We start from the raw sequence: 18,073 nt of genomic DNA on the forward strand, positions 1-18,073 counted from the left end.
TGCTGCGGTTCATGGGGTTGCAAAGAGACGGACACAACTGAACGACTGAAATGAATATTCATGTAAAAACTTTCAACAAGCAACAAAGGGGAACTTAACTTGTTAAAGAGTTATCAACAAAAATCCAATAACTAACATGATACTTAATGATGAGAATTTAGGGGTTTTTTCCCCCTAAAAGATCAAGGCAAGCATGTCTTTTCTCATCATTCCTACTCAACACATACCATAAAGGAAATCCTAGCTAATGCATTAAGACCAGAAAAGGAAATTAAAGGTACACAGACTGGGAAGGAAGAAACAAAACTGTCTTTGTTTGTAAATGCTGTAGTTATGCAGAAAGTCCAAAAGAATTCACCAAAAAACTCCTGGAAGTAACAAGCTTACAGTAAGGTTGAATGATACAGTCAGTCAGTCAGTCACGTTAGTTGCTCAGTCGTGTCTGACTCTTTGTGACCCCATGAACCGCAGCACACCAGGCCTCTCTGTCCATCATCAACTCCCAGAGCTTGCTCAAATTCATGTCGATTAAGTGGGTAATGCCATCCAACCATCTCATTTTCTGTCATCCCCTTCTCCTCTTGCCGTCAATCCTTCCTAGCATCGGAGTCTTTTCTAATGAGTCAGCTCTTCGCGTCAGGTGGCCAAAGTATTAAAGCTTCAGCTTCAGCATCAGTCCTCCCAATGAATATTCAGCATTGATTTCCTTTAGGATTAACCAGTTTGATTTAGGTCATACCTGAATGGCCTAGTGGTTTTCCCTACTTTCTTCAAATTAAGTCTGAATTTTGCAATAAGGAGTATATGATCTGAACCACAGTCAACTCCCAGTTTTGTTTTTGCTGATGGTATAGAGCTTCTCCATCTTCAGCTAAAAGAACACAATCCATCTGATTTTGGTATTGACCTTCCGGTGATGTACTCATCTCCTGTGTTGTTGGACGTCAGACTTAATATAAAACACTAAATTATAAAACTTTTGGAAGATAACGTAGGAGAAAATTTAGGTGACCTTGGTTTTGGTAATGAGTTTTTAGATGTTTAAGACCAAAAGCAAGATCTATGAAAGAAAACACTGATATGCAGTACTTCATTAAAGTTTAAAATTTCTGCTCTGCCAAGTCACTGAGACAATGAAAAGACAGGCCACAGACTGGGAGAAAATATTTACAAAGCATATATGTGATAAAGCATTTGTCTTCCAACAACATAAGAGACAACTATACACGTGGACATCACCAGAGTCAATATCGAAATCAGATTGATTATATTTTTTGCAGCCAAAGATGGAGCAGCTCTATACAGTCAGCAAAAAAGAGACTGAGAGCTGACTGTAGCTCAGATCATGAACTCCTTATTGCCAAATTCAGACTTAAATTGAAGAAAGTAGGGAAAACCACTAGACCATTCAGGTATGACCTAAATCAAATCTCTTATGATTATACAGTGGAAGTAAGAAATATATTTAAGGGATTAGATATGATAGAGTGCCTGATGAACTATGGAAAAACTGTGGAGCTGACTGTGGCTCAGATCATGAACTCCTTACTGCCAAATTCAGACTTAAATTGAAGAAAGTAGGGAAAACCACTAGGCCATTCAGTTCAGTTCAGTTCAGTCGCTCAGTTGTGTCCGACTCTTTCCCACGCCATGAATTGCAGCACGCCAGGCCTCCCTGTCCATCACCATCTCCCGGAGTTCACTCAAACTCACATCCATCGAGTCAGTGATGCCATCCAGCTATCTCATCCTCTGTCGTCCCCTTCTCCTCCTGCCCCCAATCCCTCCCAGCATCAGAGTCTTTTCCAGTGAGTCAACTCTTTGCATGAGGTGGCCAAAGTACTGGAGTTTCAGCTTTAGCATCAGTCCTTCCAAAGAACAGGTATGACCTAAATCAAATCCCTTATGATTATACAGTGGAAATGACAAATAGATCTAATGGATTAAATTTAATAGACAGAGTGCCTGAAGAACTATGGATAGAGGTTTGTAATGTTGTATAGGAGGTGTTAAGCAAACCATCCCCAAGAAAAAGAGATGCAAAAAGACAAAACGGTTGTCTGAGGAGGCCTCACACACAGCTGAGAAACAAAGAGAACCAAAAGGCAAGGGAGAAAAGGGAAGATATACCCATCTGAAAGCAGAGTTCCAAAGGACAGCAAGGAGAGATAAGAAAGCCTTCCTCAGTGATCAGTGCCAAGAAATAGAGGAAAACAATAGAATGTGAAAGACTAGAGATCCCTTCAAGAAAATTAGAGATACCAAGGGAACATTTCATGTAAAGATGGGGACAAAAAAGGACAGAAATGGTATAGAGCTAACAGAAGCAGAAGATATTAAGAAGAGGTGGCAAGAATACACAGAAGAACTGTACAAAAAAGATCTTCATGACCCAGATAACCACAATGGTGTGATCACTTACCTAGAGCCAGACATCCAGGAATGGGAAGACAAGTGGGCTTTAGGAAGCATTACTATAAACAAAGCTAGTAGAGGTGATGGAATTCCAGCTGAGCTATTTCAAATCCTAAAAGATGATGCTGTTGAAGTGCTGCACTCAATATGCCAGCAAATTTGGAAAACTCAGCAGTGGCCACAGGACTGGAAAAGGTCAGTTTTCATTCCAATCTCAAAGAAAGGCAATGCCAGATAATGTTCAAATTACCACAAAATTGTACTCATTTCACATGCTAGCAAGGTAATGTTCAAAATTCTTTAAGCTAGGCTTAAACAGTACGTGAACAGAGAACTTTTGATATACAAGCTGGATTTTAAAAAGGCAGAGGAAAGAGATCAAACTGCCAACATCCGCTGGATCATAAAAAGCAAGGGAATTCCAGAAAAAACACCTACTTCTTTTCTTGATTACACTAAAGCCTCTGACTGCATGGATCACAACAAACTGTGGAAAATTCTTAAAGAAATGTGAATACCAGACCACCTAACCTGCCTCCTGTGAAACCTATATGTAGGTGAAAAAGCAATAGTCAGAACCAGACATGGAACAAAGGACTGCTTCCAAATTGGGAAAGGAGTACATCAAGGCTGTCTATTGTCATGCTGCTTATTTAACTTATATAGAGAGTACATCATGCGAAAACACCAGGCAGGATGAAGCTCAAGTGGCAATCAATACTGCCGGGAGAAATTATTAATAACTTCAGATATGCAGATGACACCACTAATGGCAGAAAGCAAAGAGGAACTAAAGAGCCTCCTGATGAAGGTGAAAGAGGAGAGTAAAAACCTGGCTTAAAACTCAACATTTAAAAAAACTAAGATCATGGCATCTGGTCCCATCACTTCATGGCAAAGAGACTGGGGGAGAAAATGGAAACAGTTATGGACTTATTTTCTTGGGCTCTAAAATCACTGTGGAAGTCAACTGCAGCCATGAAATGAAAAGATGGTTGCTTCTTGAAAGAAAAGCTATGACCAACATAGACAGCATATTAAAAAGCAGAGACATCATTTTGCCATATAGCCATAGTTATGGTTTTTCCAGTAGTCATGTATGGATGTGAGGGTTGGACCATATAGAAGGCTGAATGCCAAAGAATTGATGCTTTCAAACCATAGTGTTGGAAAAGACTCTAGAATTCCTTGGACTGCAAGGAGATCAAACCAGTCAATCCTAAAGGAAATCAACCCTGAATATTCATTGAAAGAACTGATCCTGAAGCTGAAGCTCCAATAACTTTGGCCACCTAATGCAAAGAACTGACTCATTTGAAAAGACCCTGATGCTGGGAAAGATTGAAGGCGGGAAGAGAAGGGAACGACAGAGGATGAGATGGTTGGATGGCATCACTGACTCAATGGACTTGAGTTTTAGTAAACTCCGGGAGTTGGTGATGGACAGGGAGGCCAGGCATACTGTGGTCCATGGGGTCGCAAAGAGTCGGACACGACTGAACAACTGAACTGAACTGAACTGAGTATCTGAGACAAAGAATCAAAAAGAAGTAACACTCAAAAGACTACCCAAAAAGAATAGAAACAAGCACTTCACATAGAAATATATACACAAGCAGAATGCACCTCAAGTCCTAAAGATTTTCCATTCTTAACACCAAGAACCTGAGTAGGTTATGTTACAGAGAAAAAGGACTTTGTAAATGTGATTAAAGTAAGGACCATGAGCTGGGGTAGAGTACCCTGGATTATCCAAGCGTGCCCAAACTAATCACACAAGTCCTTAGAAACAGAGACTCTTTCCCACCTGTGGTGAGGAGGAACTGTAACTATGAAAGGTTCAAAGAAAAACAGCACTGCTAGCTTTGAAGATGTAGAAGCGGTTCAGGAGCCAAAGGCATACCAGTAGCCTCTAGAAACTGGAAAAGCAAGGAAACATTCTATCTACCCTAGAGCCTCCAAAAGGAATGCAGCCCAGCTGATGCCTTGATTTTAGTCCAGTGAGAGCAGTGTTGGACTTCCATTCTATGGAACAGTCAGGTAACACATGTATGTTATAAAAGCCACCAGGTTTGTGGTAATGTGTTAACAAGAGAAAACCAATTACTATAGTAAGGAAATTAGCCCATTATGGCGGTAGTGCCAGCAACAATGGCCCTATATACACGAGGTTAAGCCACTCTTTGGCTTGCTAAGGCAAAACAGGAACAAATTGTTTTGGGGGAATGTGAGGTGGGTGAGTAGGTACAGATGAAAGTTCTTCCTTTTGTAAGCCCGCTATGGCCTAACCAGAAGAAGACACGCTTCCTTTACCTACTGCAAGACATCCAGAACAGAAAACCATGTGGATATAGACGGGAAGTGGAGCACGAGGCTTGGGTTCCAGCATGGGACTGCTGCAGATGCTCTATCGGCTCCCTTACAGGAGAATCTCGTACAGAACTCCCTTGCCTCCCCTCTTTCCTTCATTTATTTTGTCTCCTAGGGAGAGATGTCCAAATGCCAGACAGAGGGCAGAACTTTCCTCTGCATTAACTTTGAAACAGGCCATCAAAGAAACTAAGGAAGTTATATGCCATCAAGGTTCATTACGTCCCATAGTTCCTTCCTTTGGCTTGGCTTCACACCAGAGTACTTGTCCACATTAACGACTGTCTCCAATGGCTCAGCAGTAAAGAATTTGCCTGCAATGCAGGAGATGTGGGTTCAATTCATGAGTCAGAAAGAGCCCCTGGAGAAGGAGATGGGAACCCACTCCAGTCTTCTTGCCTGGAGAATCCCATGGACAGAGAGGAGCCTGGTGGGCTACACAGTCCGTGGGGTCACAAAGAGTTACAGATGGCTGAGTGACTAAACCTACAACATACATACTGAGTTTGCCAAAAATCTTGTTCAGGCTTTTTTGCATCATCGTCTGGAAAAATCTGATTGAACTTTTTGGCGAACCTAATATATAACAGGTAATTAAATATAGGCAATAAAACAAAACCATAAAATCATATAATTCTGAAGTAATCAGGTTGTATTAATACCTTAATTTTTAATATCTTATATACCTGTCTATTGAGGTGGATGGATATATAATAGTAATAGGTGGTAATTATAAACATTACTGAAGAGTACTATAACGTTCTACTGAGTACAGACTACTTAACTTACACAAGCTAACTCAATTACTGAGTTTCCCTGTCTGTCCATACTTTACAATATCAGTGTGCTATAGGATTCTAAGGCACAATTCAATAGCGTACATAGTAATCCTCTCTACAGGATTCTAATAACACTTATATCATTGCGATCATGACACTGTCATATAAGTAACCCTAACTGATAGACTACTGATGTTTTAAAACAATAGAGCAATCTCAGCCCTTCAATGAAAAAATGTTTCACTCTAATACAGAATCTAATGTCAAATAAACCAATTCCTCTCTCCAAAGACTTGGTTATTGGTTATCAGGCAACCTAAGAATACTTTTCAATACAATCCTATGGATTTGTGCTATATATAACCATACATTTATGAAAGTAGTGAGGATTGTAACTGTAATTTTAAGAGATAAAAGGCAATAAAACTTACCTATTACTACCACAGGCAAAGTCACTGATGAATCTTCAAGTAAAGAAGTTTCTTCAACTAATGGCATAGCTTTAACTTTTTGCCCCAAATTATCACCAAAATATTGCACTAATGAATTAAAAATCTCTCCTTCAGTTTCAGTGTCACTGTAGCTTCTTAAAGAAAAACATGGAACAAAAAACAACAGATATATAGTCAATATAGCCTTTATAAAAATCTGTCTCTATTCACTTTTTATTTAGGCCACAAAATATTCAACAGTTCCATAAAAGGAGGAGAGGAAATCCTTCTCATTAATGCTTTCAAATTAGCTTAGCTACATGTCAATGCTCACCACTTTCTCAGAAATCCTAAATACAGCGGTCCCTTGCTATCCAATGGGGGTTGGTTCCAGAACCCCGCCCCCAACCCCAAACACCAAAATCCATGGACCCTTAAGTCCCTTTTATAAAATGGCACATTATTTGCATATAATCTACCGACACCCACCCACAGAATCTAAACTGTCTCTAGATATCACCTAATACAATATAAATGCTATGCATGCAGTTGTCTTCATGTAGCAAATTCAAATTTTGCTTTTTGAACTTTTTCTTTCTCAAATATCTCCCATCTGCAGTTGGTTGAACCCGTGGATATTGAGGGCTGACTTTAGCTGCTGTCTCTTTAATGACTTGAAGGCAAGTTTTAAATAAAAAGCTATTTTTAATGACCAAAGACACAGGACTGTATTAGGCATTTTTACAATTCTCTGAGATCTCCTAGGACTGGAAAGTGTCTCCTTCACTTTTTTTTCCCCTCATTAATAAAAAGGTGTGTGCATTAGAGGCAGTATATATATATATACCTAGGCTTTCCTGGTAGCTCAGACAGTAAAGAATCTACCTTCAATGCAAGAGACCCAGGTTTGATCCCTGGGTTGGGAAGATACCCTGGAAAAGGGAATGGCAATCCACTCTAGTATTCTTGTCTGGATAATTCCATGGACAGAGAAGCCTGGTGGGCTATAGTCCATGGGGTCACAAAGAGTTGGACACGACTGAACAACTAACACTCCCACTTTTCGTGTGGAACAAGATAGCTATATACAGTATTATAAGGAAAAGTTACTGAACTTATATATTACAAATTGTGAGTTTTGGCTAAACAATAAGGTTTACACATCTTATTCTCAGAGATACTAAAACATGTAAAGATCTTAATGTTGATTTCCAATCTACCTTCTTTCCCAACTGCCTCCCGAGAAACTAGTTTTGGCATTTTGACACGTTCATGCAATAAATGGAGCATCCTCTGAGCACAGTTAATGTTCTGCATTATATGAGAGATTACTTCAAAATAGAATTCCTGTGTTAAAAACAGGCCAATTATCTGAAAGTTAACCTGAGTACTGACTAGCAGGTGAGTGTGGTTATTACTATTCCCCAAATGACAAACATGGGAATCGATCAGTTATTTCACAAGACTTACTGATCCTAGGGGAGGAAGACACATGCAAAGAATTAGGCAGAGAGCAATAATTTCTCCTTCCTATAACCCTCCAATTTCCCAAACTACCCTCAGAAAGGGCAGAGTTCCCCAGGATATACTAACAGCTTTCCTTCCCCCCAATAATTGGACTTCCCTATCAATACACTGGCCCATTTTGGCCAGAACAGACTTCATTTAATATGGCTACTCCTTACACTGCAAGGATGCCCCTGGAAGAAACAACTTAAGATCAACCATCCCTTTCAGATCCCTTCATCTCTTACCATTGATCAGATCCAGATGTACTAGCTATCTTGCCTTCTGCTTGACAACTTCTTGCTTGCCCACTGAACTCAACGTGAGTGAATTATACTTGGGCTTGTCCCTCATACTTCTAAATGCGTGTCAAGGACAAGTTCCTCAGCTTCTTTGGATGCCTCTTTTTTCTTAATATATATACTTTATTGAAGTATTCTTGACTTACAATGTTTCTGGTGTAGAGTCATTCAGTTTACATATACACATAAATTATTTTTGAGATTATTTTCTATTATAGGTTGTTACAAGATATTCACTATAGTTCCCCGTGCTATACAGTTAACCTTTGGGTCTTTTTGCATATCTATTTCTTTAAAATTAGAACTCTAGCATTCAATTCACACTAAGTCAAACAAGTGGAATCAAAACATCATAAATTTTTCAGTTAGGCAAAAATTCATGTTTTAAAAAATATATATTACATACTATTTAAAGATTTTCTACTATGCTTGACAAAGGTATGAGAAAGAACATTTTAAAAAAAAAAGATGGAATGGCAAAACTGGAAAACAAACTAAATGAAATCGTGTGGGAGAACTGAATGAAATACAAGAAGTGACGCAAACTAGATAAAAATAAAGGATCATCATATAGTCCAGTAATTTTTAAACAAAGCTACTTATCAAAAACATATCTGGGGCTTTGGAGAAAAAAAGCAGTATCTGGGCATTTGTATTTTTCAAAAAATTCCAAGATAATTCTGATATGCATTTGGGTTTTAAAAAGTGATTATGGGTTTTTCCACTAAATGGCAGGTTTGATGATACAGAATTCTATCAACTTTCTGTTGACAAATCATGATACAATGTTATTAAGTGAGTAACAGTTGCATAATCACAATAGTAAAAGATACTAATCAGTTTTCACAACCAATAGGGAGACAAAAAATAAAAGAGTTGCAAGACAAAATGGGAACATGATGAACAATATAAAATAATTACATACAATTTGGGGAATCAAAGAAAAGATATACCAATCTGAATGCAGAGTTTCAAAGAATAACAAGGAGAGATAAGAAAGCCTTCTTAAGGGAACAATGCAAAGAAATAGAGGAAAACAATAGAATGTGAAAGACTAGAGATCTCTTTAAGAAAATTAGGGATAACAAGGGAACATTTCATGCAAAGACAGGAACAATAAAGGACAGAAACGGTATGAACCTGACAGAAGCAGAAGATATTAAGAAGAGGTGGCAGGAATACACAGAAGAACTAAACAAAAAAGGTCTTAGTGACCACAAGTGCGATAGTGTAGTCACTCACCTAGAGCCAGACATCCTGGAGTGGGAGGTCAAGTGGGCTTTAGGAAGCATTACTACAAAGCTAGTGGAGGTGATGTAAATCCTGCTGAGCTATTTAAAATCCTAAAAGATGATGCTGTTAAAGTGCTGCACTCAAAATGTCAGCAAACTTGGAAAATTTAGCAGTGGCCACAGGATTGGAAAAGGTGAGTTTTCATTCCAATCGCAAAGAAACAATGCCAAATAATGTTCAAACTATTGCACAATTGCACTCATTTCACATTAGAAAGGTAATGCTCAAAATCCTTCAAGTTAGGCTTCAACAGTATGTGAACTTTCAGAGGTACAAGCTGGATTTGGAAAAGGCAGAGGAACCAGAGATCAAATTGGCAACAACCAATGGGTCATAGAAAAAGCAAGTGAATTTCAGAACATCTACTTCTGTTTCATTGTGCTAAAACCTTTGACTGTGGATCACAACAAACTGTGGAAAATTTTTAAAGAAACGGGAATACCAAACCACCTTACCTGCCTCCTAAAAAATCTGTATGCAGGTCAAGAAGCAACAGTTAGAAGTGGACATGGAACAACAAACTAGTTCAAAATAGGGAAAGGAGTACTTCAAGGCTGTCTATTGTCATCCTGCTTATTTAACTTACATGCAGAGTACATCTTGTGAAATACTGGGCAGGATGAATCACAAGCTGGAATGAGGAGTGCCGGGAGAAATATCAGTAACTTCAAATATGCAGATGATATCACCACAACGGCAGAATTGAAGAGGAACTTGAGAGCATCTTGATGAAAGTGAAAGAGGAGAGTGAAAAAGCTGGCTTAAAACTCAACCTTCAAAAAATGAAGATCAGGGCACCTGGTCTCACCATTTCATGGCAAATAGATGAGGAAAAAATGGAAACACTGACAGAATTTATTTTTGTAGGTTCCAAGATCACTGCGTATGGTGACTGTAGCCATGAAATTCAAAGACGTTTGCTACTTGGAAGAAAGGCTGTAACAAACCTAGACAGCATGTTAAAGGGCAGAAACATCATTTTGCCCACAAAGGTCTGTATAATCAAAGCTGTGGTTTTTCCAGTAGTCATGTACAGATGTAAAAGTTGGACCATAAAGAAGGCTGAGCACCAAAGAACTGATGCTTTTGAATTGTGGTGCTGGAGAAGACTTTTGAGAGTCCCCTGATCAAGGGGATCAAGCAGGAAGATCAAACCAATCAATCTAAAGGAAATGAACCCTGAATATTCATTGGATGGACTGATGCTAAAGCTGAAACCCCAATACTTTGGCCACCTGATGTCAAGCGCTGACTCACTGGAAGACCCTGATGCTGGGCAAGATTGAGGGCAGGGGGAAAAGAAGGTGAAAAAGGATGAGATGGTTGGAGGACATCATCAACTCAATGGACATGAATTTGAACAAACTCCAGGAGATAGTGAAGGACAGGTTAGTTTGGTTTGCTTAGTCCATGGGGCTGCAAAGAGTCAGACACAACTGAGCAACTGAACTGAACTGAAATAGAGGGAACTTGGAAATACTTTTTTTTTTTTTAAGACCTTAAATGAGATATAATTCACAAATATCACAAATTTCACTCTTTTATTTATTTTTTGCCAAGTCATACAGCATGTGGATCACAGTTCCCTAACAGGGTTCGAACCTGTGCCCCCTGTAGTAAATGCACGTTCTTAACCAATGGATCACCAGGAAAGTTCAAAATTCACTCTTTACAATTCAGGGTTCTAAATATAGTCACAAGGTTTTGCAATCATTACCAATAACTCCAGAGAAATTTTACCATCCCAGAAGTAGACGCTGCACTCATTAGCACTCAGTCTTCACTCTTCCCTCCCTGCAGCCACTGGCAGTCACTAATCTACTGTCTTACTGCACGTGCCTATGCCGAAAATTTCAAATAAATGGAACCCTCATCCATTATGTGGCCTTTTATATCTGAGTTCTTCCACTTCGCATGACTGCAAGGTTCACCCATGTTGTAGGATGTATTAGTACTTCATTTCTTTCTAGGCCTAAATAATATTCCACTGTTTAGATATAACACATTTGGTTTATTCATTCATGAGCTGATGAGTATCTGGATGATTTTCACTTTTTAGCTATTACAAATATTCTATGAGCATTTGTATATAAACCTTCATATGAACGTATTCCCACCAGTGATATGCAGGTTCCAACATCTCCACATCATCACCAGCATGTGATTTTTTGCTTTTTATTTTAGCTACCTCAGTAGCTGTAAAGTAGCATCTCACTGCAGTTTTGATTAGCATTTCTCAATGACTACTAATGTTAAGCATCTTTTCATGTGCATATTGGCCTTTCATATTTCTTCTTCAGAGAGTAATTAAAATTAGTTGCCCACTGTCCAATTGGGCTGTTGTTTTTACTACTGGGTTTTCAATACTGTTTATATACCCTGGACATAGGATTTGTAAATATTTTCTCCCATTTCATGGGTTGTCTTTGCATTTTCTTTATATTGTCTTTTGAATCACACATTTTAATTTTTGATCAAGTCTATTTTTTTGCTGTTGCTGTACTTTTGGTGTCAGATCTAAGAAAGCTCTGCCTAGTCTAAGATCACAAATCTGTTCTCTTCTACGGGTTTATAGTTTTGGTTTTTACATTTATGTCTTTCATCTATTTTAATTTTTTTACATGGTATGAGGCAGCAGTCCATTTCATTGTTCTGTTTGTGGATATTCATTTGTGGCACTATTTGTTGAAAACACTGTTATTTTCATTTGTCTTGGGATCCCACAGAAGTCAATTTAACACAAATGAAGGGAATTATTTCTGGACTCTCAGTTCTGTTCTACTGGTCTATGTTTACCTTTATGCCCGCATCATACTATCTTGATTATTGTTTCTTTGTAGTAACTTGTGAAATTAGGACGTGTGAATCCTCCAACTTTGTTCTTTTCTCAAGAATGTCTTGGCTATTCTGGGTTCCCTGCAATTCCATGTGAGCTTTAGAGTCTTTCCATCAATTTCCAGGAAGAAAAAAAAAAAAAGGTACCTAGGATTGTGATAGGATTACATTGAATTTGTATAGAAATTCAAGGAATACTGCCATCTTAAGAACACTAAGCTTTTCAATCCCTGAACATGGGATTCCTTATCATTTATTTAAGCCTTTCATTCTTCTCAGGGATGTTTTCTAACTTTCAGTATACAAGTTTCACATTTCTTCTGCTAATTTCCAAATATTTCAATCTCTTTGATGCTAGTATAAATGGATTGTTTTGTTAATTTCACTGTCAGATTGTTCACTGTTAGTATATAAAAATATAACAGATTATTATATGTTGATCTTGGATTCTGTAATATCACTGAATTCATTTATTAGGTCTAGTAGGTTTTATGTGTGTGTCTGTGTGTGGGCCTCAAGCAATTTGATACTAGCCTCTCCCAAGACTCAAGTAGAGTATGTGGAGCCAAAGTTTTAACTTCTCTTAATTCTCCGCTGAGTACAGGTGATTCGTTCTGATTTTCTACCATTGGTCATAAGTTTAACCTTTGTGTACATAATCCATAATATTGGTATAAACTATTTGTAATAAAGTTTCATGGTACTTGATAAATACTGGTTTAATACAGGCATGAAAAACTGAATCAAGAGATGAGATGAAACAAATGAAAATACTGAATATATTTTACAGTATATGCATACAATATCACAGTCTAACAGTGAAAATTTCCACTTTCAATATCCAATTTGCTGAATGTTTGTTCTGTTTAAAACAAATACTTATTTTGAGTAATAAAAATATCTACTTTTCCTTTATTCAGAGCAATAAATTAGAAAATATAATTAAATTTTAGGAAACAGTAAAGAACAGCACTTTATCCATATGCAAAAATAGTTACCCTATTGTTAGGCATCAAGTTAGACAACTATTTGAAATTTAAGATGATTTTACATGCCTTCCATGTTTTGTTTTTGAAACATTATGATCCAAAGTCTCCAAACAAATTAAAAGGATGACACAGGTATAACGTCTGAATAACAAAAGACTTCTCACATCTAGCAATACTTTTCTAAATGATCATTCAAACTAAAATGAAACATTTTACTACCTGAGTTTAATCTTTGGAAGCATAAGCTTAGATTGTTACCAAATTGATACTACTATAAGAAAAACTGCTAAGTGTTAGTCCCTCAGTTGTGTCCAACTCTTTGCAGCCCCACAGACTGTAGTTCACCAAGCTCCTCTGTTCAGGGAATTACTAGAGTGGGTAGCCATTCCTTTTTCGAGGGGATCTTTCCCAACCAGGGATCGAACCCAGGGTCTCATGCATTGCAGGCAGAATCTTTACCATCTGAACCACTAGGGGAGCCCAAAAGAAGGTTCTAAAGTCACAAATGAAGCTACTCTTTATCTTCCAGAATAGTAAGTATGGGAGGTTTTCTTCCTGGGAAAGTTAGGAGACAACTTTCTCACAGTCCTTAAGTCCTTTCAGATAAAAGACAAGATCCAAAAAGTAGACATTATCACAATTGGTTTTAAAATGCATTCCTAATGAAATTGCTCCCTGCAAAAAATAGTATTAGTAAATTATAAACCTTTTCCTAAGGAAATATTTTAAATATTAAATATTTTCTTTTAAAATTTTTATATTAGAGCTGTTTATGCAATGAAAATATGGTTTATCAACCACAATTTTTATCCTTTGGCTAGCTTGTTTATCTCTGAGGATCAAACTACAGCAAATACCCTGTTTTCATCTCCTCCTCCAAATTTCTGTACAAAGAGGTAAGCATATGATATCCACTCCCTAGAGTTAGTTGAATGGCTATGAATCCCACGCCATGTCCTTAGAATTCAACTGTATTAAAAGGTGTCAAAAGGTTTTTGGACAGTACCTTCTAAAGGGCATATAATCTCAAGGGCTTCAGTCTAACAAGTTTTCACTAGGAAAACTTGTTTTCTAGAGTTCTCCAAAGGGTATCTGATTCTCAAATAAATGTCAGGCAGGTAACAAATCTGCCTAGCATTTAAAATTCAGCAGTTTATTACATAAAATAACTTCTAATATCCAAAATTTAGAGACTCCTACAAAACTCACTGAGAAGGTGGGCAAACCTGGATTACTGAGCTATTACAACAGGAAGTCTGAGTTTTCCCTGTGCCTAACATCCAACTTTTGCAATTTGGTGAAGCCTCTGGGCCTCTTCTTTGAATATTGTTATTAAACACATAATAGGATTTACAAGGAAACTAAAAAGTAAACTTGGAACATGTCTTTATGCACTCTTCCACTATATTAAATAACCAGTACAGTGATGCAAAATTACTGTAATCTTGAAGAAATAAACAGTATTTCTAGGTATCTGCAACAACCAGTGTGGCATGAAAATATATGTTATTTCTACTGATGACCAAGTCACAAGTACTGCTGTGATTTACTGCTTATGTCCACAACTGAAGAACATAGATTTTGGTTGAGTGAAAATGCCTGGTACCATTCTTTACATTCAAGTCTATATATGCACCCCATTAACTCGATCAGAATCTCATATTTTACAAAAGAAGTTTTGCTTATCATCATCCTAGCACACTTGCGTATATATAAAGCATTTTATGAAACTCTTCGTTAAGTTTAACTTGTCTTTAGGACAAGGTTAAAACTAGTTTCCAGTTGTTTTAGGTCTTTCTATAACTGAATGAGACGTTAGCCAACCGGGCTAGACCTCATGCACTCACTTTCATTTTAAAACGTATCATCTGTATCAACCCTAAAACCGGTCCCCATAATGTAGGTCAAGAATCGTTTCACATGTTTCAAATTTCTACGACATGCCTGACTTACATGGACTAACATCTTAAAAGTCAGAAACCTATTTGTACCTAGAGCATCACATTTGAAACATTAACTCCCTGCCTCCCTTCAACCCAGTAACTTAGGTTATCAGAGTTGTTTTGTTTTGTTTTGTTTTACAGAAAATAAAAGAAGTTAAGATGTGAGTGTTAAATTTCTATGATATACGTGACTTAACAAGGACTAACATCTTAAAAGTCAGAAACCTATTTGTACCTAGAGCATCAGATTTTAAACATAAGTCCCTGCCTCCCTTCAACCCAGTAACTTAGGTTATCAGAATGTTTTTACAGTAAAAAGAAAAAAAATATTTAAGATGTCTGGGCGGGGGTACCTCAGAAGCCTTCACTGAAACTTCGCTCTCTCGTCAAGTCTCGGTTCGTAGAGGCCGCCCGGCTCGGGGCCGCGCCGTCCTGTGACCCGCACGGCCCAGGGCGAGGAGGAGCAGACGCCGGAGGGGCCCGAGGAGCCGAGGCGGGAACCGCGGCCGAGCGGGGCGGCCTCGGCGTCCCCCTCAGAGTCGCCCCCGAGTTCCCGCCCGCGCGGCCCGGCCTGGCGCAGCCCACCCGCCCCCGCCCGAGAAGTCACCTGAAATGAGCGGCCAGGGAGCAGCGGCAGCACCACACGGGCATCGGTGGCGGCGCCCCGGGCGCCCGAGCGCGACCGCCTCCCGCGGCGGGGTGGCCGGGTCGGGGCGCCCGCCGGGTCGCGGGGGTCCTCGGGACGCCCCGCGCCTCGCCGTGGTAGCGGCCGCCGGAAGCTGCGGCGCGGCGGCAGCGGCGGCCGGGCTCTGAGGCGGCGGCGGCGGCCCGGGGCCCGCCGCTGGGGAGCCGCTTCCGCTCCGGGCCCGCGGGCGGCCGAGGTCTCCGGGCGCCGCTGTGGGGGCGGGACGCGGGGGCGGGCTCGCGGCGAAGGCGGCGGAGGCTGGCGTGCTCGTCCTCCTCGCAGGTGCGGCGGCGGCAGAGGCCCGCGATTGGCGCAGCCGCGCCCGGGGGCCGGCCGAGGGCCGGGCCTGACGAGGCGCTGGGGCGGCTGGGGCTGCGCCGAGGCCCGGGCCCCGCGGCCGCCTTTCTGGCGTCCGGCCGGCTGGGTGGGCGCGGCTGTGAGGAGGCGCCCGGGGCCGGTTACCGGGGAAGAGCGGGCGCTGCTCGCCTCTGCGGCCGGCCGGTGCCCGGGAAGCGCCGGCGGGCCTCGCGGCCTCTGCGGCCGGCGCGCCCCGGCGTCTGCAGTCAGGTCGCGCCGTCCTCTGGTCGAGGGCGCCCGGGGACACCGCGACTCCCGCTCCACGAAAACCGCTTTTTTCTTTAATTTTTTTTAAAGCGCTTTTTCTCGCGCGGGGCCTGGGCCCAGCCTCCCGGAGCTGCCGCGCGAGCGCTTTCCGGTCTGGACCCGGCCTCGCGGTCGCCTGGGAGAGCTCGGCGAACGGCGGGGGCCCGGGTCCCCAGCCCCGGGTTCTGGTGGGGGGCGTCGGGTGTCCCCGCCGAGGTCCCCCTTCCTTTAGTAAGCGTTGATGCTGCTAAAACATCCGGGTGCTCGGCCCTGCCCCAGATTCAGGGACTCGATGTGTTTTATTTCAGTTCCTCCGAGTGATTATAATGCAGGAAATGGTTAAGAGAGGTCCTGAGTATAATGCGTGTCCCGTATTCGGTATTTTCAAGAAATGAACACGGGACGAAACCTGGGCAAAGTGCTTGATTGCATATACTGTTACCTGGGAGATGTCATTGGATCAGCCCTTCCAAAAAGTGCTGACTATTTTTGCAGTAAAAATCTTGGATGCAGAAGCTTCTGTTTTTAAATACTTTTAAGTTCTCAATTTTTGCTGAATGTCGTCATGAACAAACCTGGATTTAGCAGGTATTATAGAGTTTATGGCGCTTAAAAGGGAATTTTAGGACTCAGCCTCCCTCCAGGATTATATAATCTAAGATAATATTCATATATATATTCATTTTACTGTTTATTTTTACTTTAGTGTTTCAGAAAGTGAAGCATAACTTTTCTGTTGACAGTCACATTACCCTTTTAAAGAACCATATTTGTAAAAGCTATGCCAATCCTGAGAGTTGAAATATGAAGGTTTATGAGTACTTTTGAATAATTTTTTCTTTATGCCTTTTTCACTTTGAGTTTTCTTGCAGTATGTTCAGGTGAAATAATAAAGTGGGCATATCAAATTTTAGCCTTAATCAGGCTTGTATTTAAACCTTGGTAATGATGGGCTCGATAAAGGACAGAAATAGTCTGGACCTAACAGAAGCTAAGAAGAGGTAGCAAGAATACACAGAAGAACTGTACAAAAAAGATCTTCACAACCCAGATCATCATGATGGTGTGATCACTCACCTAGAGCCAGACATCCTGGAATGTGAAGTCAAGTGAGCCTTGGAAAGCACCGCTAGGAACAAAGCTAGTGGAGGTGATGGAATTCCAGTTGAGCTGTTTCAAATCCTGAAAGATGATGTGTGAAAGTGCTGCACTCAGTATGCCAGCAAATTTGGAAAACTCAGCAGTGGCCAAGGACTGGAAAAGGTCAGTTTTCATTCCAATTCCAAAGAAAGGCAATGCCAAAGAATGCTCAAACTACTGCACAGTTGCACTCATCTCACACACTAGTGAAGTAATGCTCGAAATTCTCCAAGCCAGGCTTCAGCAATACGTGAACTGTGAACTCCCTGATGTTCAAGCTGGTTTTAGAAAAGGCAGAGGAACCAGAGATCAAATTGCCAACATCCACTGGATCATGGAAAAAGCAATAAGAGTTCCAGAAAAACATCTATTTCTGCTTTATTGACTATGCCAAAGCCTTTGACTGTGTGGACCACATAAACTGTGGAAAATTCTGAAAGAGATGGGAATACCAGACCACCTGACCTGCCTGTTGAGAAACCTATATGCAGGTCAGGAAGCAGCGGTTAGACCTGGACATGGAACAACAGACTGGTTCCAAATAGGAAAAGGAGTACGTCAAGGCTGTATATTGTCACCCTGCTTATTTAACTTCTGTGCAGAGTACATCATGAGAAACGTTGGACTGGAAGAAACACAAGCTGAAATCAAGACTGCCGGGAGAAATATCAATCACCTCAGATATGCAGATGACACCACCCTTATGGCAGAAAGCGAAGAGGAACTCAGAAGCCTCTTGATGAAAGTGAAAGTGAAGAGTGAAAAAGTTGGCCTAAAGCTCA

The 18,073-nt window shown here is 40.5% G+C and overlaps 1 protein-coding gene across 1 annotated transcript in view; it reads right to left on the bottom strand.

The window, feature by feature from the left end:
* Positions 1-16,544, bottom strand: part of OSGIN2 (oxidative stress induced growth inhibitor family member 2) — a 31,091-nt gene extending 14,547 nt beyond the window's left edge. Inside the window, exons 1-2 of the mRNA XM_069600650.1 lie at positions 15,471-16,544; positions 5,996-6,150 (exon numbers count right to left, since the gene is read on the bottom strand). Coding sequence (XP_069456751.1) covers positions 5,996-6,150; positions 15,471-15,514 — 199 coding nt within the window. The 5' untranslated portion in view covers positions 15,515-16,544. The remainder of the gene's footprint in view (positions 1-5,995; positions 6,151-15,470) is intronic.
* Positions 16,545-18,073: the final 1,529 nt, after the last annotated feature.

This window comes from Ovis canadensis, chromosome 9, assembly GCF_042477335.2.
Source record: "Ovis canadensis isolate MfBH-ARS-UI-01 breed Bighorn chromosome 9, ARS-UI_OviCan_v2, whole genome shotgun sequence".
Classification (NCBI taxonomy): Eukaryota; Metazoa; Chordata; class Mammalia; order Artiodactyla; family Bovidae; genus Ovis; species Ovis canadensis.